This window comes from Curcuma longa, unplaced genomic scaffold, assembly GCF_044706935.1.
Source record: "Curcuma longa cultivar G26 ecotype Majalengka, Jawa Barat unplaced genomic scaffold, ITB_CL_G26_1.1 contig_21623, whole genome shotgun sequence".
In the NCBI taxonomy this organism is placed as follows: domain Eukaryota; kingdom Viridiplantae; phylum Streptophyta; class Magnoliopsida; order Zingiberales; family Zingiberaceae; genus Curcuma; species Curcuma longa.
The window spans coordinates 4,476-26,872 of NW_027431699.1; the positions used below are offsets into that span (position 1 = coordinate 4,476).

The 22,397-nt window shown below is 38.8% G+C and overlaps 3 protein-coding genes across 3 annotated transcripts; all 3 read right to left on the bottom strand.

The window, feature by feature from the left end:
* Positions 1-458: 458 nt before the first annotated feature.
* Positions 459-2,065, bottom strand: LOC141817702 (phenylalanine N-monooxygenase-like; the record flags this gene model as incomplete). Its single annotated transcript, XM_074705335.1, has 2 exons — positions 1,076-2,065; positions 459-512 (listed from the first exon to the last, which is right to left on the bottom strand). Coding segments are annotated over exons 1-2 (1,044 nt in total), but the record flags the coding sequence as incomplete, so codon positions are not given.
* A 5,182-nt stretch (positions 2,066-7,247) lies between these two features.
* Positions 7,248-9,910, bottom strand: LOC141817703 (phenylalanine N-monooxygenase-like). The gene is made up of 2 exons (XM_074705336.1): positions 8,936-9,910; positions 7,248-7,936 (listed from the first exon to the last, which is right to left on the bottom strand). Exons 1-2 carry the CDS (start codon positions 9,908-9,910, stop codon positions 7,307-7,309), a joined length of 1,605 nt encoding a protein of 534 aa, XP_074561437.1. The 3' UTR covers positions 7,248-7,306.
* Positions 9,911-18,935: 9,025 nt separating this feature from the next.
* LOC141817701 (phenylalanine N-monooxygenase-like) lies at positions 18,936-21,847 on the bottom strand. Its single transcript, XM_074705334.1, has 2 exons — positions 20,873-21,847; positions 18,936-19,565 (listed from the first exon to the last, which is right to left on the bottom strand). The coding sequence occupies exons 1-2, from the start codon at positions 21,845-21,847 to the stop codon at positions 18,936-18,938; spliced, it is 1,605 nt and encodes a 534-aa protein (XP_074561435.1).
* Between the last annotated feature and the right edge of the window lie 550 nt (positions 21,848-22,397).

Below are 22,397 nucleotides of genomic sequence, written 5' to 3' on the forward strand. Positions count from 1 at the left end.
TCAAATCAATTTTCTTCTATTCAATTCTAATGATACAATTAGTTGAATCTATTTAAGTAACAAGATACATCTTTGAGCAAGCTCTGTTTCGTACTAAAAATCGTATCGTTCTGATATCCAAGTTAAAAGTTATAACATTCGAAAGTTTGCTTTATCGTTTTCGGACTTTCTTTGCATGACATTGGGTCATCCTTGACCTATCAAGACGTTCTGTTGCCTAGTATCTAGTCAACCTTGACCTATTAGGACTTCATCGTTGTCTAGCATCCGATCAACCTTGACATGCCGAGACTTCCTCGTTGCCTAGCATCTGATCAACCTGGACCTACCGGGACTTCATTGTTGTCTGACATCCAATCAATCTTAACCTGTCGGAACTTTCTCGTTGCTTGGTATCCGGTGAACATTGACCTGTCGGGACTTACTCATTGCGTAATATCTGGTTAACCTCAACTTACCAGGGCTTCACTGTTGTCTAGGATCTGATCACCTTGATCTGTCAGGACCTCGACCTACAAGGAAAATTGTTATATGTTGTCATGCCTAAACTAGATGAAATTGACATGCCTGAATTAGATATATGTAATGAGGATAAAGACCAATCTCTTTTTTCTCGAAAAGTTACCATGTTAGAAATTCTTATGGAGTGCATCATATCTTTGGTCGGAGGCCTAGATTTGTGCTGCCTCATTCGTGTAAAGGGCAAAAAGGGCAGCCCCAGTGCACAAAGCTCCCGCCATGCAGGGTCCGGGGAAGGATCCATTGTACGCAGCCTTACCTTGCCTTTGGCAAGAGACTGTTTCCAGGATTAGAACCCGTGACCTCTAGGTCACATGGCAGCAACCTTACCGTTGCTGCCTCATTCGTGAAGGACAAAGAGTTTGTAAGAGTATAAAAAGTACCATATTTTGGTGTCATAAACAATATCTTATAATTCCCTAAAAATGATTTCTTTTTTTTTCTTAATAATCCCTCATCAAAGCGCTAGACAATAATTCAAATTTAATTTCCTTTAAAATAATATATTATTCATGATAAATAAAAATAATAATAATATATGGTGAACACTACTTACCGCGCACTGTGCTTTAATTTCTTCGCTGCTGAGAATCGGCTCGCCGGAGTCGTCGGCGAGGGAGACCATGACGTCGAGAAGGTCTTCCACATCCTTCTTTTCTCCGCTCCTCCACTTCTCGATCCTTTCGTCGATGATCGGATCATGGTACTTGTAGATGGTGCTCGTCGCCTGCTCGGACATCCTCTCGTGGCCTTCCAAATCTAGGCACCTCAGCCACGGCACGAAGTCCGACGGGCAAAAGGCGTAGATCATCGACAGCACCGAGAACGCCGCCTCCACGTGCTCCACCTCCTCCTCGCCGGGGCCCTGGTGAGGGCCGCCAGCCCCAAAGTGCCTCGCCCCGAAGATCATCCGCCTGATCACGTTCCCGCTGTAGTACCTCGTCGCCAGTCGAATGTCGACGAGGCCTCCGGCTCCGGCTCCGCCGACGCACTGGTTGCGCAGATACCGAGTGAGGTGGTCGGCCTCCTCGGCCCGCGCTGACGCCAGCCATCGCAGCCTCGCGCTGCTCAGCACCTCGGACGCGATCACGCGCCGCATCTTCTTCCACTGCGGGCCCAGCGGGCTGAAGATCACCGACAGGAAGTTGCGGCTGGAGTGCTCGGTAGCCATCGTGAGAGGTCGCGATGCGAAGTTGGCGTCGTGCCTCTTGAGGAACTCGCACGCCAACTCCGGCGAATTGACGACGACGACGTGGGTGCGCGCCAGCCGTATGCAAGTGATGTCCCTGCCTTCCGCCGCGGCGATGACCCACCGGAAGTGAGGCGGCCGGTGCCGGAGCAACGGGATGAGGCTGCCCACGAGCGGCCACGGGGTCGGGCCTGGGGGCAGCCGTTTGCCCCGTCGCCTGAGAATCCATAAGAGGTAGTCGGCCAAGAGGAGGGCAATGGCAACGGCGACGGCAGCGGCAGCGGCAGCGCCGAGGAGTCCGGTGGTGGCAGTGCCACGTGGCTGAAGCCAGATGGAGGACGTCAAGCTGAAAAACATTATATTTTCGACAACGTTTGTAGGGTAAATGATAGATATAAAAATTTTATATAGAGAAAATCAAAACACACTATGGATTATTTATCATATCTGTGACACAGCCACTATAATCTTATATAGATCTCGTCGATAATTTAGAATGATATTAATTATTATAAATAAATTCATCATTATCTACTTAACCCACATAATTCATTTGACTTCTATGCACGCATATTTTTAACATGAATGTGTATTAATTGCCTGTATGTGCAAGAAACTTGTTCATTGAAAGTGACTTTATAAAAATATCTGATACTTGATCTTCAATTTTATAGAAAGTTAATTTAATTTCTCTTTTACTTATTAATTCTATGATAAAGTGATATCGTAATTTGATGTGTTTTGTGTGACTGTGAAAATAAGATTCTTGTTTATTGTAATAGTAGATATATGATTACATAAAAGTATGGTTGCCGTAAATTGTTCTTGCTTCATATTCGTGAGAATTCTTCTTCGCCAGACAATTTCACATGTCGCTCCACATGCTGATATATACTCAGCTTTGGCAGAAGACATCGCCACAGTATTTTGTTTCTTTGATGACCAAGAAATAGGCTTTGTTTATGATGGGGCAAAATCTTGTTGCTTCTACGTGGCACTTGTAGGTAAGGCGTAAGTTGATGTGTTGAATCAAAAGTCAACAGTCAACACATAATATCCCTCTCATAGGCGCATAGCTACTCTGGCAAGGAGAGAATATTTTCCTTTAGAGCTTCCTCGTGTCTAGGCTCTTTTGAGGTATAACTCGAGGCGGCACAGGACCTTGGCACGTCGGTGCTAACGCGACATGCTATTGGCACGCGCACAACCCTTGCGGATAGAAGTTAATTACTATAGTCCCAAGTCATATCCGGGCCTAGCAATCTCAAGCAACATCCCGACCAAGTAGTCTCGAGTTACATTTCGGCCAAGCAATTCTGAGCTGCATCTCAGCCAAGTAGTCCCAAGCTGCATGTTGGTCAAGTAGTCCTGAGCTATATCCCGGCCTAGCAATCCCTAGTCATATGTTGATCAAGCAGTCTTGAGTCATATCTCGGCCAAGCAGTCTTGAGCTACATTTCGGCCAAGTAGTCCTGAGTCACATCTCAACCAAATAGTCCCAGATCATGTCTCAGTCGCCTCAATATTCCCGAGTCTCATCTCGATTGTACCGCCTTGAACCCTATCTTGGCTTCGAGCACCACTTCTGTCGTAAGTCCTGCTTTTGTACAATGTACAAACTTCTAACATCCAAGCACCTGCTGGTAGGAAAATGTGAATATTCCTAAGGACATGCAGCAATAGGAGAATAAGCAGGAGGTTACAAGACTTTCATCTCCTTCCACTAAGAGTGTCGGAGTGGCCTGTTAGGACTCCCTAACACAGTCTAATCCTTTCGCTCAATCTAGTCTCAGGTCCCTTCGCCAGTGGAAGTGAAGTCTCGCGTGAGTCAGACCATTTGTTGACTGGTGGCTTGACCATCAGCGGTGTTTAACCAGAACATATGAAGAAAATATAGCTTGATGTACTCTTGCGATCATCTATTGAACCTGCCCAATAACTATCAGAAAAACCATGCAATTTATTATTTTCCTCAGCTTCAAATATTATTCCATAATTCTTAGTTCCTTGGACATATCTAAGAATATGTTTAGCTATAGTAAAATGAAGTTGGCTAGGTTCGCTCATAAGTCTTGAGACAACACTAATAGCATATAGAATGTCTGGTCTTGTATTTGTGAGATAAATGAGTGATCCAATGAGTTTTTTTGTAAATGGTTTCATCGACCTTTTTTAGCTCCATCAATTTTTAAAAGCTTGTCATTGACTACCATAGGAGTATAAGAGGCTTTGCAATAAATCATGTTGAATTTCTTCATTAAATCACTAACACATTTTTCTTGAGAGATAAAGATTCTTTCATTCTCTTGCTTCACTTGCAACACAAGAAAATATTTCATAAGTCCTAGATTTATTGTCTCAAATTAGTTCATGATGACTTTCTTAAAATCTTTAATCATCATTAAATTATTGCTCATATATATCAAATCTGTTAGATTTGAGAGGTGTCCTAAGGCAATCGCCTTACGGTTATACTATTTATTGGATAAATAACAATTCACTATTTGAAAAAATGATAATCCCAGTAGCCAACATCTCTGGGGGTGGTCGGCCCGGTCCCACGGAAGTTTCCCACCGACCACCAGGGTAAATCGGGAAGCGCATACGGCGGTCAATCCAGATGCCCAGCATCCTTTGATTGCGTTCCCCATTTGGAGGAAAATTCCTGCAAATACGCCGTAGCTGGGGATCGAACCGCGGGTCCCTAGGTTACAACCCGGATGTCCTACCGTTGCACCATTGCCCCGGGGACAACAATTCACTATTTGAGTGCACATTCCATATGTGTTTGATTGGATCTTAAACTCAAATATTGAATGTCCGTAATACGATTCATAGCGTGAGAGAATTTGTGATTGGATTACAACTAGTGAGCATCTCTACACGTGTAATTATGAATGTATTGAAATTATCCCTAGTCGAGAATTGATGAGTACGGACGTCATCAATTCTGTCGAGACTAGCACGTTTTGAACTCCTTGGTTAGCCAAGCAACTTATCTCACTGCTGTCAGCATTAGATGTTAAGAGTTAAACGTGGATGCTGGTTAAAGGTAATCAGTTCATTGGAATGACCTGTCTTGAGACTTTATATGGTTCTATATATATGTCAATAAAGATATCAATGCAGCTTAAGTGCGAGTTCCCTTTGACTTGCGGTATTCAAGTCACCTTGGTCATGGAGGCTTATACTTTGACATCTTAAGTAAGTATCTTCGAGGAGGTGTGGACCTGAGATGATTGGATATAAGTCAAAGTGTCCGAAGGTGTTTGAATAGCCCACAGAGGATTAATTCACCGCTCCTTGGAAAAGGAGACGTATACCTTGCGGCCGCTTGTCAGGATTGTTACTAAAAGTCTTTGGCCAAAGCATTACATGTTAAGACTACGAGACTCTTGGACACATGCACAAGTAACTTGAATCCACAGGACAAGAAAGCAGCTTGGGCTAGGTGTGACGTAGTCAGCCTAGTGGGGACTGACACATAGACCATGTCCTGAACCAAGCGGGTATAAGACGGTGAAAGGAACGAGACACGATTCAGTGTAGCTGCTAAAGGGTTTAGAAGATGTTCTGGAATCAATCGTTGATTTTTGGATCAATTGAGAATCATGATATACTACTAGGTGTCACTCATGATCGTTCCGTAATTAATGATTAATTACAGACGATCAACATGACCGGGAACCTATTGGGTCACACGCATTACAAGTTTTCCGAAGGACTTAAAACGAGTTTGAGAATTAGATTCTCAGAACGAGAAAATAAAATCTGGTTGAATCAGACAATGGACAAAATGATAGAACTCGTCTTACGAAGACGAAACGAACAAAACTGATTTCGTTCAAATCAAAAGTCGTTTGGTTAGTGAACCAAATGATTTAATTTTGAACTGAATTGAACCAACTTGGTTTGGTTCGCGATGGAAGAGTTTTTGGCAAAACGGAGAGATGAGAAGCTTCATCTTGTGAAGACAAAATGAACAAAATTGGTTTGGGTCAAATCAGAGTTCGTTTGGTTAGTGAACCAAGCGAACCAAAGATAAACTTGATTTGCTACAGTGACTAAGGTTTCAACTGGTTCGGTTCACAACAGTTGGATTAAAATATGATTCAACCTGTTTTAACTTGGTTTAGCCCAAACCTTAACCTAACCTAATCCGGTTCATTATAACCGGTTCACTGTAGCATCTCCTACAAAACCAAAATCGCGATTCAGGTTTTAGGGTGGCTCCTGCTCATCTTCCCCGCCGCCAAAACCTAGCTAATTCTCACTGCTTCGTCTTCCTCCTCTGCCCGCGTCGTGCCACCGCTGTTCTTCGCGGGTGCGCCACCGTCCACGCGTCTCGCTCAGGCGAAGGTGTCGCCATACCGGAAAGTTGCCGTCGCCGACAGCCCCGGACGTGAGCTTGTCTGCTTCTTCCTCCCGAAGACAAGCTGAGCGTGCCCTGCCTTCTCCGCCCGATGACGCGCCGGCCGCGAGCTTCTGAAGTCAGAGGAGAGCGCTGTTCATCTTCTCACTGAATCGCCGCCACTGCTCGGCTTCTTCTCCGCGAGCATGACACCGCACGGCGCCGCCTTCCACCGCCGGAGAGGAAGAAATCATCGCCGCTGTTGCTCGGATTCTTCCTGGGATGCCAGAGCTTTGCCTGAGGAAATTGCACCGGCTGAAACAGAGGAGTGCAATTTAGGATGAACAATCAGAATGTTTCTAATAAAGATGGAACAATGTTCGGAAGTCCCGATAATAGTTAGAAAGTCCCGAAATGTTCGCGACACACGTTGTCGTGTGGTTTTCGGAATAAGGTTTCTCTCGATTCGATCGTCATCGATCATCGGCTAGTACCGAAGACGATGACGTGACTTGTGGCTTCCGAAGCTGTCCAGATGAGAGCTTGGCGTGGATCACCAGTAGAGGCGGGACTTGGACGAGGATCGCTCGATTGATTCAACACGGCTCAATATCGTCATCGCTAGATACACGTTTAGAATAATTTTATTCTGTAAATTTTATTTGTGCACGTTGAATAATTGTTATTCAGAAAATTTTAATTTCCTACCATGCCTTGTATGCTGTTATTTCCTATATTGTTATGCGTGTGTTGTGTAATAATTAGTTTAATTATTTATTATATTTCCGCTGTGTACGTTTTCGAAACGTGAGAACACGCGCATTGCACCGGGACAATCCCAACAAAATCATCAACAGCATATTATAAGAAAATTTATTATACCTTTTGTCTTCACATATAATTCATCATTATCTACTTGAATGATATTAATTATTATAAATAAATTCATCATTATCTACTTGAACCCACATAATTCATTTGACTTCTATACACGCATATTTTTAACATGCATGTGTGCATTAATTTTTAAAATTAATTTTGGTATTTTTTTATTTTTATGAGAGTTAATACTTTAAATTTTGCAGAGAAACTTTTCTATAGAAAGTGACTTTGTGAAGACACATCTGATCAAGTTTAAAGGGAACTTACAGTAGTAAATCACATTTGAGTTCATGGATCATAATTTTCTTTTGTCCTTCAGTTTATTTTCCTTTTCCAAGCTATGACCCTCTTTTGTCTAAATTTGCTCATAGATTCTCTAACAAATCTGGCAATCGAATCTTTGCACAAGCCATAAGAGGTTTGGCTTTGAAGAGGCTCATCCTTTCCTCCGAGAGGTCGATGCTAGTCTCGCCGGCGGGTAAGCTCCACTCGAACGCTTGAAGCATCCTTCCGACCAACATGTAGGTCATCATCGTCCCAAGTACAGCTCCCATGCACTGTCGACGCCCGGTGGTAAACGATATCATTCGGAGGCCTGGCTCTGCTAGCTCCACCACTTGTTGTCCATCCATCAAGTGTCGGCTCGGGTGGAACCGGGTCGGATCATCCCACACCTTGGGATTTCGCCCGAGTGCAGCTCGACCCAATAGCACCATGCTCCCCTTGGGGATGAAGTAGTTGGAAACGACGGCGTCGTCGATAGCTACGTGAGGCAGGTTGAAGGGTGCGATTGGGTGGAGACGAAGGGCCTCACGAGCGCATGCCTTCACGTAGGGGAGTCGAGCAAAGTCAGATTCGACTACTAATCGTTTCTTGCCCACCACCCGATCCAACTCCTCAACGGCTTTTCGCATGATGTCATGTTGTTCCAGCAAGTGTGCCAACAGCCATTCTGCTGTGTTTGAGGGATTGTCCACAGCGGCGTAGATGAACTCCTGCAACAAGTAATTTATTTATTATACAAAAAGTTCATAATTAATTTTATAAAATGACAATTACATCTTGAATCTTAGCCATGTGAAATAAATACATAAATAGAAGATGAACTTAGTAGAGATGAGATCATTAATATGGATATTTGAACGTATAAGATGATTAAAGATATATAAATGAGTTAAAATCGTGCGCGAACTATTTGGGTCTCAATTTAAAAAAAAAATATTTGAGTTCATTCAATTTAGTTGTTGAAATCGAGCATGATTTCAAATTTGAAAATATTTTTGAGTTAAGTTTGAGTTTAATAATATTTAATTCATGAGCTTTTCAACATATTTATTTAAAAGTTTGTGAATATGTTTGTTTTATATATATATATAAAAGTTCATTTAATTTTTAAATGAGATATTTTAGAATTAAATTTGAGTCATTAGTTAACTATTTAATTTTTACGAATCAAACTCAAATATAAAAATTAAAGTTCTAATCGAATTCGATATTAGGAAAAAATCAATTGAATCGAACTCGAACCTTTTACTGTTCGATTCGTTTTGATTATACCCCTGATGAAAGACAAGATAAAAAATAAAAACAAACAGAGATGCATGATATAAATACGTAATAATCAATAAATACACTAATTAGATTATATGAAGCCATGATAATTAAATACATACGGCCATAGGAACATTAAAAAAACTTGATTAGAAAGCTTACTTGGTGTTGTATTAATATTATAAAAAAATGATTGAACTAAAGTATGATTCAATTCTAAAAATAACAAACTTTTTCCCAACTCATTTATTGAGATATATATAAGCGAAAGAGTTTGTAAGAGTATAAAAAGTACCCTATTTTGGTGTCATAAACAATATCTTATAATTCTCTAAAAATGATTTCTTTTTTTCTTAATTCCTCATCAAATAATTCAAATTTAATTTCCTTTAAAATAATATATTATTCATGATAAATAATAATATATGGTGAACACTGCTTACCGCCAACTGTGCTTTAATTTCTTCGCTGCTGAGAATCGGCTCGCCGGAGTCGTCGGCGAGGGAGATCATGACGTCGAGAAGGTCTTCCACCTCCTTCTTTTCTCCGCTCCTCCACTTCTCGATCCTTTCGTCGATGATCGGATCATGGTACTTGTAGATGGTGCTCGTCGCCTGCTCGGACATCCTCTCGTGGCCTTCCAAATCTAGGCACCTCAGCCACGGCACGAAGTCCGACGGGCAAAAGGCGTAGATCATCGACAGCACCGAGAACGCCGCCTCCACGTGCTCCACCTCCTCCTCGCCGGGGCCCTGGTGAGGGCCGCCAGCCCCAAAGTGCCTCGCCCCGAAGATCATCCGCCTGATCACGTTCCCGCTGTAGTACCTCGTCGCCAGTCGAATGTCGACGAGGCCTCCGGCTCCGGCTCCGCCGACGCACTGGTTGCGCAGATACCGAGTGAGGTGGTCGGCCTCCTCGGCCCGCGCTGACGCCAGCCAGCGCAGCCTCGCGCTGCTCAGCACCTCGGACGCGATCACGCGCCGCATCTTCTTCCACTGTGGGCCCAGCGGGCTGAAGATCACCGACAGGAAGTTGCGGCTGGAGTGCTCGGTGGCCACCGTGAGTGGCCGCGATGCGAAGTTGGCATCGTGCCTCTTGAGGAACTCGCACGCCAACTCCGGCGAATTGACGACGACGACGTGGGTGCGCGCCAGGCGTATGCAAGTGATGTCCCTGCCTTCCGCCGCAGCCATGACCCATCGGAAGTGAGGCCGGTGCCGGAGCAACGGGATGAGGCTGCCCACGAGGGGCCACGGGGTCGGGCCTTGGGGCAGCCGTTTGCCCCGTCGCCTGAGATTCCATAAGAGGCAGTCGACCAAGAGGAGGGCAACGGCAATGGCAACGGCAGCACCGAAGAGTCCGGTGGTGGCAGTGCCACATGGCTGAAGCCAGATGGAGCACGTCAAGCTGAAAATCATTGTCGACAAAGTTTGTAGGGTAAATGACAGATATAAAAGTTTTATATAGAGAAAATCAAAACACACTATGGATCCGCGTAATCCGTTTGACTTCTATACAGGCATGCGTTTTAATTCTTTACATGCATGTGCAAGATGAAGTTTAGCTGTAGCAAAATGCGTTTTAATTCTTTACATGCGTTTTAATTCTTTACATGCATGTGCAAAATGCAATTTACTATCTTCCTTAGTTTCAAATAATCTATTGCATAATTCTTAGTTCCTTGGACATATCTAAGAATACGTTTAGTTGTAGTAAATTGAAATTGGCTAGGTTCGCTCATAAATCTTGAGACAACGCTAATAACATACATAATGTCTGGTCTGGTATTTGTGAGATAAATGAGTGATTCAATGAGTTTTTTGTAGATGGTTTCATTGACCTTTTTTAGCTCCATCATTTTTTAAAAGTTTGTCATGGACTATGGTAGGAGTATAAAAGGCTTTGCAGTAAGTCATATTGAACTTCTTCATTAAATCACTAACACGTTTTTCTTGAGAAATAAAGATTCTTTCATTATCTTGCTTTACTTGCATCACAATAAAATATTTTATAAGTCCTAGATCTGTCATCTTTAGATTATTGCTAGTATATATATCAAATCACCAACCGGCCTATTATAATAAGAAAATTTATTATACCTTTTGTCTTCATACATATAATTCAATCATTACCTACTTGAATGATATTAATTATTATAAATAAATTCATCATTATCTACTTGAACCCACCTAATTCATTTGACTTCTATACACGCATATTTTTAACATGCATGTGTGCATTAATTTTTAAAATTAATTTTTAGTATTTTTTATTTTTATGAGATTTAATACTTTAAATTTTTCGAAGAAACTTTTCCGTTGGAAGTTGGAAGTGACTTTGTGAAGATATCTGCTATTTGATCTTCAATTTTATAGAAAGTTAATTCAATTTCTCTTTTGCTTGCTAATTCTAATTTTATAGAAAGTTAATTCAATTTCTCTTTTGCTTGCTAATTCTATGATAAAGTGATATCGTAATTTGATGTGTTTTGTGTGACAGTGAAAAATAAGATTCTTGGTCATTGCAATAGTAGCTAGACATATTATTACATAAAATTATGGTTGGCGCAAATTGTTCTTGCTTCATATCCTTGAGAATTCTTCTTCACCAGACAATTTCACATGCCGCTCCACATGCTGATATATACTCAGCTTCGGCAGAAGACATAGCCACAGTATTTTGTTTCTTTGATGACCAAGAAATAGGCTTTGTTCCTGATGTGGCAGAATCGTGCTACTTCTATGTGGCACTTGTAGGCAAGGGGTAAGTTGATGTGTCGAATCAAAAGTCAACAGTCAACACAAAATATCTCTCTCATAGGCGCACAATTGCTCTAGCAAGGAGGGGTTGTTTTCCTTTAGAGCTTTCTCGTGTCTAGGCCCTTTCGAGGTATAACTCGGGGTGGAATTGGACCTCAGCACGTCGGTACTAATGCGACAGGCTACTGGCACGCGCACAACCCCTGCGGATAAAAGTTAACTAAAGTCCCAAGTCATATCCCGGCCTAGCAGCCCCGAGCTACATCCCGACCAAGTAGTCTCGAGCTACATTTCGGCCAAGTAGTCCCGAGCCGCATCTCAGCCAAGTAGTCCCGAGCTATATCTCAGCCAAGTAATCCCAAGTCACATGTCGACCAAGCAGTCTTGAGTCGCATCTCGGTCAAGCAGTCTCAAGCTACATTTTGGCCAAGCAGTCCTGAGTCACATCTCGACCAAGCAGTTCTGAGTCATTTCTCAGTCGCCTCAATCCCGAGTTTCAGCTCGACTGTACCGCCTCGAACCCTATCTCGGCCTCGAGCACCACTTTTGTCCTAAGTCCTGCTTTTGTACAGTGTACGAACTTCTAACATCCAAGCACCTGCTTGTAGGAAAATGTGAATATTCCTAGGGGTATGTAGTAATAGGACAATATGCAAGAGGTTACAAGACTTTCATCTCCTTCCACTGAGAGTGTCGGAGTGGCCTGTTAGGACTCTCCGACACCAATCTAATCCTTTCGCTCAATCTATTGTCAGGTCCCTTCGCCAACGGAAGTGAAGCCTCGCATGAGTCAGACCGTTCATTGACTGGTGGTTTAACCATCCGCGATGTTTAGCCGGAACATATGAAGAAAATATAGCCTGATATACTCTTGCGATCATCTATTGAACCTGCCCAATAACTATCAGAAAAACCATGCAATTTACTATCTTCCTCAGCTTCAAATATTATTCTATAATTCTTAGTTCCTTGGACATATCTAAGAATACGTTTAGCTGTAGCAAAATAAAGTGGGCTAGGTTCGCTCATAAATCTTGAGACAACGCTAATAACATACATAATGTCTGGTCTTGTATTTGTGAGATAAATGAGTGATCCAATGAGTTTTTTGTAGATGGTTTCATCGACCTTTTTTAGCTCCATCATTTTTCAAAAGCTTGTCATTGACTACCATAGGAGTATAAGAGGCTTTGCATCAAGTCATGTTAAATTTCTTCATTAAATCACTAGCACATTTTTCTTGAGAGATAAAGATTCTTTCATTCTCTTGCTTCACTTGCATCACAAGAAAATATTTCATAAGTCCTAGATCTATCATCTCAAATTGGCTCATCATGACTTTTTTAAAATCTTTAATCATCATTAGATTATTGCTCATATATATCAAATCATCAACATAAAGGCATATTATAAGAAAATTTATTGTACCTTTTGTCTTCACATATAAAGATGGCTCCCTTGGACTTCTTTTGAATCCATCTGAAAATAATTATCAATTTTGCTATTCCATGCTCGTGGAGCTTGCTTTAATCCATAAAGAGTTTTTTGAAATCGATACATCATATTTTATTGACCTTTAATTGCATATCCTTGTGGCTGATGAGCATATACTTCTTCGATTTCTCCATTCAAAAACTCAGATTTAACATATAGTTGATATATCAACAACTTGAGTTAAGCAGCAAGAGCCATAAATGTCTGAATAGTTTTCATGCGAACAACCGGTGCAAATGTCTCACCAAAGTCAATTTCAGGCTATTGAGCATAACCTTTGACAATAAGGCGATCGAGCTTTATGCTTTTGAATAGAGTCATCTTCATTGTACTTATTTTTGAAGACCCATTTTAAGTTGATAATGTCCTTGGATGGTGGTTTTTCAACGAGTTGCCAAGTATTATTTTTTTTCAATCATCTTTATTTCTTGATTCATAGCTTGTACTCAAACTTCTTCTCTAGCAGCATCCTCATAATTTTAGGGCTCACACACAGCAAAAGCAACATCACATGTTTCATATATTTCTTGTAATGAATGAGTCTTTTTTGTTGGTGAGTCAATTGTATCTGAGACCAACTGATCATGATTTAATGATGAAGAACTTGGAGTTTCTTGACTTGGAGAAATTAAATGAGTGACCTCATCGTCTTAAGAAGGTGTTGCATGTGAATCCAACGGATGAAGAGGGGATACATGTGAATCCAACTCTCTGTCTTCTCATTCTCATGCACTTCTTTCATCAAATATTACATCTTTTGGAATGATCAACTCTTGAGTGTTGGGATTATGCAACTTGTAGCCTTTGGAATGATCACTATAGCCAATGAAGATGCATTTCTCTCCTTTTCCATCAAACTTTTCTCGATTCTGAGGAAGAATATAATAATAAGCCAAAGAACCAAAGATCTTAAGATGGCCAACCTTTGGTTTTCCTTGGAACCATGCTTCATAGGGTGTCATGTGTTGGACAACCTTTGTTAGAGGTTTGTTCAAAAGATATACAGTTGTATTAACTCCTTCTGCCCAGTAAGTGTTTGGCAAACCTTTGGCTTTCAACATGCTTCGAGCCATCTCCATAATACTATGATTTTTTCGCTCCGCAACGCCATTTTATTGAGGACTTTATCGAATAGTAAGTTGCCTTGTTATACCCTTTTCATTGCAATAGTTCCAAAATGGTTTTGAAATAAATTCTCCTCCTCAATATGTTCTCAAACCTTTGATGAGCTATCACTTTCTCTTTTGACATAAGTCATAAAGTGAAGAAATTTAGAGAAAGCTTCATATTTCTTCTCAAAAAAATATACCCACATCATCCTTGAATAATCATCAATAAATAAAAGAAAATATCTTTTATTAAGAAATAAGTTTTGGTTGGACCACAAATATCAGCATGTAATAATTCTAGTGGAGATGTAGCTCTCCATGAAAATTTAGGAAATGGCATTCTATGGATTTTTTTTCATAAACACATCCTTCACAAACTCTTCCTCTTTCATCAACAGAAAGGAGCCCAATAGCCATAGCCTCTTTATTCAACAATTTAAGGCTCTCATAATTTAAATAACCATACCTCATATGCCAAAGCATTGAATTATTTATGACTTCAAACTTTAAAATCAATTTTTCTTTATGAGACATGCACATTGGGACTACTTTAACATCAAGAGTAGAACAATTATTCTGAGGATTCATCATTTTCAGTGAAGTTGGCTTGATTTTTCTATTTCTTTGGGCAATTGATGTAAAGATGGTCAGTGTCTTCATAGTTGTTACATTATCTAAACCAACAATCTTTACTTGCATGATTGCTCTTTTTACATGTGGCATTGTCTGAAATCTTTGTTGCTAGATTGATTTGTCTTTTACTCTTTGCCTTTGAATTCGTCTCTTGAATTAGAATTCTGAAGTTGATACTTTTATCGTCTCGATCAATCTTAATTCTTTCTTTCTATCACATTCATTTTGGATTGGAGAGCTTGCTCTAATGGTTCCTCTGTCTATCTATCCATTCTATTCTCATGAGCTTCAAGGGAACCCATTAGTTCATTTTGGATTGGAGAGCTTGCTCTAATGGTTCCTCAAATTTTGTTAATTATTTTCTTTTCTTCGATAGTGTCACCACAACTTCTAATCAAATTAACTATCTCAGTAATTTTTGAGAAAAAATCACGCACCCTTTCAGTTTCTTTGGATTCCTCAATGACAGTACCCTTTCAGTTTCTTACAAAGTGAGTGTAGGCAAATCTTTAGATTCCTCAATGACAGTATTAACATGCAAGTTAAAATTTTCTGATAAAATCTTTAAAATTTTATCAACTATTTTCTTTTCTTCGATAGTGTTACCATAACTTCTCTAATCAAGTTAATTATCTCAGTAATTTTTAAGAAAAATGGCGTACCCTTTCAGTTTCTTTGATGGATAAATTATCAAAATTGATCCATAGAGTCCGTAATTTGATCGTAGTGATTTTCTCTGAACTTTGAAATTCTTTGTTTAGAAGTTCCCAAGCATCTTTAGCCTTTTATGCTGAAAATGTGAGAAAAAATTGACATGCTCAATCCTTGTTGGATTTATCATAATGCATTTGCAGCCTTTCTAATATTCTCTTTATATTATCGCTGTTGAACATTTGTCCATGTTGGAGGAGCCTTTGGTGATTCTTCGTAGCTTTATTCAATTACTTCCTAGAGATCCTATGAGATGAAAAATATTTCCATCTAACTACTCCAGTAATCATAGTGCTCTCCATCAAAAATTGAAACTTACTTGCAGAGTATTGGAAGAGGGTATTTGCCATCAGGAATGGAAAGTATATGGACGCTTTGATACCAATGATAAATAAATATTGAAGTGGAGAATAATATAAAAATAGAGAAAACCAAAATATGATAGATTATTTGATCATGAGCATATTTGTGGTATAACCACTACAATCTTATAGACATTGTAGATAATTCTAGAATGACATTAATTATTATAAAATTAAATTGATCATTATCTACTTGAACTCTTATTCTGCAAAAGGTGGAATCTGCCACCCTAGCGGCCCCGTATGATCGGTCCCATGACCATATATGAGGAGGTAAATCGAGAAATTACAGTTGACCACGTACTTGAACTCACATAATGCATGCATACGTATGAATTCTATGCATCAATTCTTAACATGCATGCATGTGCATTAATTTTTAAAATTAACTTTTAAGATTAAAAGCCAAGTATAGTGATAAATCACAATTATATATATATATATAATTATATATATATATATATATATATATATATATAATTTATATTTTATGCATAATTTTTAGGGAATCTAGTGAAGTTCCTTACTCCTTGTGAGCCATTAACGTTGTTTTTTTTTTTGAAACTCTTATTCCTTCTTTTTTTTTTTTGTAGGAAAATCCAACCTTCATCTTATACATTATTCATTGTATATTAGGTTTGCTCACTCCGTTGAGGTGCCATTTTGTGTTTGAAATTGTAGCTCCTGGAGTATAATTGAGTTGGTTAAAATGAGCCAGAATTTACTGAAGTGGGCAAGGGTTGAATCTTGACGAAACTGAGACAATATCCTCTTCCGTCGTGGCCAACTGTAATTTTCCGATTTACTTCCTCATAGATGGTCATGAGACCGACTATGTGGGACCGCTGGAGTGACAGATTTCATTTTTTTTTTTATTGAAGCGATCCGATCACATCTCGATAGTGTCTAGTTTACAGTGTCTTTTTGCTTTTTTTAGCAAAAATAAAAAATGCGCCACTTTTTATTAGAATAGTTAAAGGGATGTTATTTTTCATTTACTATAAAAAATCTCATTCTGCCTCTACATATTTTATTTCTTAAAATTATCTTTTTGACGCTATTATAATAACTATGAATTTATAAATGTTATAAAATTATAACAGCTATGATCCTATAATTGCTACATAATTGTTAATTGTAGTAGTTAATAATTAGCAACTACTACAACTATATATAATTGTAGTAGTTATTATATCTCCTAACTGTATAATATAATGTTGACTAATAATATTAATTAGAAATAAATTATCTATGTTATAGTAATTATAATTTATAGTTGCTATAATATGATGTTGATCTATGTTGATCCAAGTTGATCAAAGATAAAGTGTTTATATTATAAAAGTTATGAACTATATATGCTACAATATATTATTAGTATTGATCAAAATCTAAATGTTACTATAATATAATATCGGTGTTAACGAGAGAAGAAGTATCCATATTTTAGCCGCTATGAACAATAGTTGTTACAACACAGTTTATTTATGAGTTAAAATGTTCATGTTATATATAACAACTATGAACTAGTAGACAACAATGTCAAAAATAAAGATAATTTCAGAAAGTAAAATGTACTAATATTAAATGGTACAACACCCTTTTGATAATAAATGAAAAAGAAGTGCTCCTTTAACGATTCTAATAAAAAAGAATGCCCTTTTGATTTTTGTCCAAAATTTTTTAAAGTGGCGAACTATGATTGTGTTATTGTCACAACAAAAGATAGGATAGAACTAGGATAGTTATTGTTTGAGGTCTATTCAATGCTAGCTAGATGCAGAGGCACATAATTAATAAATATGAATATCAAGCGTTGTCCTATAATAAAATCAGTTGTTGCTGCTATCTCCTCCTCGATTCCTTCATTCATAGCTTGAGCTTGAAGAAGGAAGAAATAAGAGGGCCCTATGGAGGGGAATGTAATAAAAAATTCATAATAGATCAAAACGGCTGAATTTATATATTATCTTCATGCATAAAGATAATAAATTACCTAATAAAAAAATATTGCATTCATCGAGGCTAACCTTAACCATCAAATTACTTTTAAGATAATAATGTTTAAGTGCTCATTAAAATTATATCCCTTAGTGTTAATTATGTCATTCAATCAATAAAAAGCTATATAGAATAATATAAAAATAAATGTAATTTAAAAAAAAATAAACAAGTTCATAAAATTTTAGATTAATTAAACTTTCTTAAAAAGTTAAACCATAAATCATAAAAATAAGCAATATATTTTATAAATAGTATTTATATATGGGTTACTTTTAAATTTCTATCAATCCATTTATATTACCGAATTACATCATGCCACTTTAAATCTTATTTCTGGTAATTATATTTTGAATCAAGTCCTGATCAATTTAAAACTTTTATTTAGATAACTATAATTAAAGCATAATTATAAAAATTAAATTGGAATCTAACTGAAAAAGATCTAACATCTAATTAAGTAACTAGTTCAATATTCATTACTGTTAGTGCAACAATGCTCCTTAAAGATTTATGAAAGATTATTGGTATAATAATGGTCATAATAATAATAATAAATTACACATGGAGTGATTCACAGAGTCGAGTCGAATTGGTGTGGCTCAATAGCTAGCTTAGAGGTTTGATATAAGATGAACTTGAAAAAATAAATAAATAAAATAATACTATTAAAAAATAAATATTATATAATATAACAATATTATGGATAGACTTATCTCATATAATCAAAGAATATTAAATATTATTTTAATACCACATATCCATTCTTTTCTACAATAATGAAAAAATCATCCTAATTCTTTAAACTGGTTTTGGCATAGAATAATTACTAGAAAAATTAGAGGGTTTAGAGCTTATAAACATTATTATATATATTATACTTTAACTATAACCTCTTTACTTTTATTTTAGAATTATGTATATATATGTATATAAAAGCTTGCGTTCTTGACAGCAAACTCGACTGGAAAGATGAAATTCCTCATGGCGCCGGCAACAAGAAATTAATTAACACCTTGCGGGGTAATTAATGGATATATACCTGCAAGTCTCGCATTAATTTGTGTATATATATATGTTAAAAAATTTGGCGGAAACCATATTTAAAATCAAATTTTTGTAAGAACTCGATCAATATCAATGGTGATTTCCAAAAGATGGATTTATTTTATTGTAGATGCATTAATCAAATAATTTGATAAGATAGTTCTTGATCCAAATTGCAAAATATGCAATGATCAAGAAATTTAAAGGGAACTTACAGTACCAGATCACATTTGAGTTCAGGGATCATATATAGTTTTATTTTGTCCTTCAATTTATTTTCTTTCTTTTCTTTTTTGTTTTCTTCTTCTTCTTCTTGTCTAAATTTGCTCATAGATTCTCTAACAAATCTGGCAATCGAATCTTTGCACAAGCCATTAGAGGTTTGGCTTTGAAGAGGCTCATCCTTTCCTCCGAGAGGTCGATGCTAGTCTCGCCGGCGGGTAAGCTCCACTCGAATGCTTGAAGCACCCTTCCGACCAACATGTAGGTCATCATCGTGCCAAGTGGAGCTCCCATGCATTGTCGACGCCCGGTGGTAAACGATATCATTCGGAGACTTGGCTCTGCTAGCTCCACCTCTTGCTGTCCATCCATCAAGTGTCGGTTCGGATCGAATCGGGTCGGATCATCCCAGACCTTGGGATTTCGTCCGAGTGCAGCTCGACCCAACAGCACCATGCTCCCCTTGGGGATGAAGTAGTTGGAAACGACGGCGTCGTCGATAGCTACGTGAGGGGGGTTGAAGGCTGCCACCGGGTGGAGACGAAGGGCCTCACGAGCGCATGCCTTCACGTAGGGGAGTCGAGCAAAGTCGGATTCGACTACTAACCGCTCCTTGCCCACCACCCTATCCAACTCCTCAACGGCTTTTCGCATGATGTCAGGTTGTTCCAGCAAGTGTGCCAACAGCCACTCTGCTGTGTTTGAGGGATTGTCCACAGCGGCATACATGAACTCCTGCACAAAAATATAAATAAATAAAAAAATAAAAAAGTTCGTAATTAATTTTATAAAATGACAATAAAATATGACAGTAGTAGAGATGAGACTATTAATATAAATATTTGAACATATAAGATGATTAAATACGTAAAAGAGTTAAATCATTCGCGAACTGTTTAGGTCTCAGTTTAAAAAAAAATATTCGAGCTCATTCGATTAAGTTAACGAGCTGAACTCAATATGATTTCAAACTTGAAAATATTATTGAGCTAAGGTTAAATTTAATAGTATTTAATTTATAAGTTCACGAACATAAACGCATTTAGAAGCTCATGAATAAATATAATCAGAGTGCATGATATAAATATGTAGTAATTCATAAATACTCTAATTATATTATAGAAGTCATGACAAATATATATGGCCATAGGAAGAGCATCCACAATGGATGCTCTAACGGAGTGTTATAATATCCCATTGGGGTTAAACACCATTGTGGAGAGGTGTTATAACACCCCTCCAGTTGAACTCATTCAAATAATTGAACGCGTTCAATTAAAAGTGGGGTGGGCCAGCCAGAAGGTTGTCGCATCCCACGTGTATTTTTTTTATTTTTTTAATTATCTAGTGACTTTTAAAAATGTATTTATTTAATATGATATAATTTTAAAATGATTAAGTGGACGGTAGGACCCATAAATAATGAATGTTAATGTTAAAAGGAATATGGGTGTAAAAGATATATTGTTATAATGAATATGTAGCATGAATCCTATGCTTTTTAAAAAGGTGAACTGTGTTATAACAGGAGTGAGTTGTAGATGCTTAAAAAAACTTGATTAAAAAGTTTACTTGGTATATTGTATTAATATTGTAAAAAAATGATTGAACTAAATTATGATTTAATTCTAAAAATAATAAACTTTTTCCAAACTCATGCATTTATTAAGATAAGCTAATTAAAGCCTCCAGGGCATAGGTGATTACGACGCAACAGACTTGTAGAAGAGGGCAAGGGTTCGAATCCTGGCGAAGCCAGGCAATACCCTCCTGCGTCGTGACCAACTGCACTCGATTTACCTCATCACATATGGTCGTGGGGCCGACCGTGTGGGGCCGCTAAGGTGGCGGATCCATCTTTTTGCAGAAAAAAATAAGCTAATTAAAGCGTTTGTAGGAGTATAAAAGGTACCCTATTTCGGTGTCCTAAACAATTTCTTATAATTCCCTAAAAATGATTTCTTTTTTTCTTAATAATTCCTCATCAAAGCGCTATAAAATAATTAAAATTTAATTTCCTTTAAAATATATCGTTGACTTACTGCGCATTGAGCTTTAATTTCTTCACTGCTGAGAATCGCCTCCCCGGAGTCGTCGGCGAGGGAGATCATGACGTCGAGAAGGTCTTCCACCTCCTCCTTTTCTCCCCTCCTCCACTTCTCGATCCTTTCGTCGATGATCGGATCATGGTACTTGTAGATGGTGCTCGTCGCCTGCTCGGACATCCTCTCATGGCCTTCCAAATCCAGGCACCTCAGCCACGGCACGAAGTCCGACGGGCAAAAGGAGTAGACCATCGAAAGCACCGAGAACGCCGCCTCCACGTGCTCCACCTCCTCCTCGCCGGGGCCCTGGTGCGGGCCGCCGGCCCCGAAGTGCCTCGCCCCGAAGATCATCCGCCTGATCACGTTCCCGCTGTAGTACCTCGTCGCCAGTCGAATGTCGACTAGGCCTCCGGCTCCGGCTCCGCCGGCGCACAGGTTGCGCAGATACCGAGTGAGGTGATCGGCCTCCTCGGCCCGCGCTGACGCCAGCCAGCGCAGCCTCGCGCTGCTCAGCACCTCGGACGCGATCACGCGCCGCATCTTCTTCCACTGCGGGCCCAGCGGGCTGAAGATCACCGTCAGGAAGTTGCGGCTGGAGTGCTCGGTGGCCACCGTGAGCGGCCGCGATGCGAAGTTGGCATCGTGCTTCTTGAGGAACTCGCACGCCAACTCCGGCGAATTGACGACGACGACGTGGGTGCGCGCCAGGCGTATGCAAGTGATGTCCCTGCCTTCCGCCGCAGCCATGACCCATCGGAAGTGAGGCCGGTGCCGGAGCAACGGGATGAGGCTGCCCACGAGTGGCCACGGGGTCGGGCCTTGCGGCAGCCGTTTGCCCCGTCGCCTGAGATTCCATAAGAGGCAGTCGGCCAAGAGGAGGGCAACGGCAATGGCAACGACAGCGCCGAAGAGTCCGGTGGTCGCAGTGCCACGTGGCTGAAGCCAAATGGAGGACGCCAAGCTGAAAAACATTGTCGACAGAGTTTGTAGGGTAAATGATAGATATAAAAATTTTATATAGAGAAAATCAAAACACACTATGGATTATTGATCGCATATCTGTGACACAGCTAGAATAATTTTATATAAATATGGTAGATAATTCTAGAATAATATTAATTATTATAAAATTAAATTAATTATTATCTATTTGAATCCACGTAATTCGTTTGACTTATACAGGCATACGTATTAATTCTTTACATGTATGTGCATTTTTATATAAATATGATAGATAATTTTAGAATGATATTAATTATTATAAAATTAAATTAATCATTATCCATTTGAATCCACTTAATACGTTTGACACGCATATGTATTAATTCTTTACATGCATGTGTATTAATTTTTAAAATTAATTTTTAGTACTCTTTTTTAATTTGTGATAATATTTAATACTCTAATTTTTTTTTTAAAAAAATTGTCTTTGAAAGTGATTTTGTGATTATATCTGCTACTTAATCTTTAATTTTATAGAAAGTTAATTTAAATTTTCTTTTGCTTACTAACTCTGTGATAA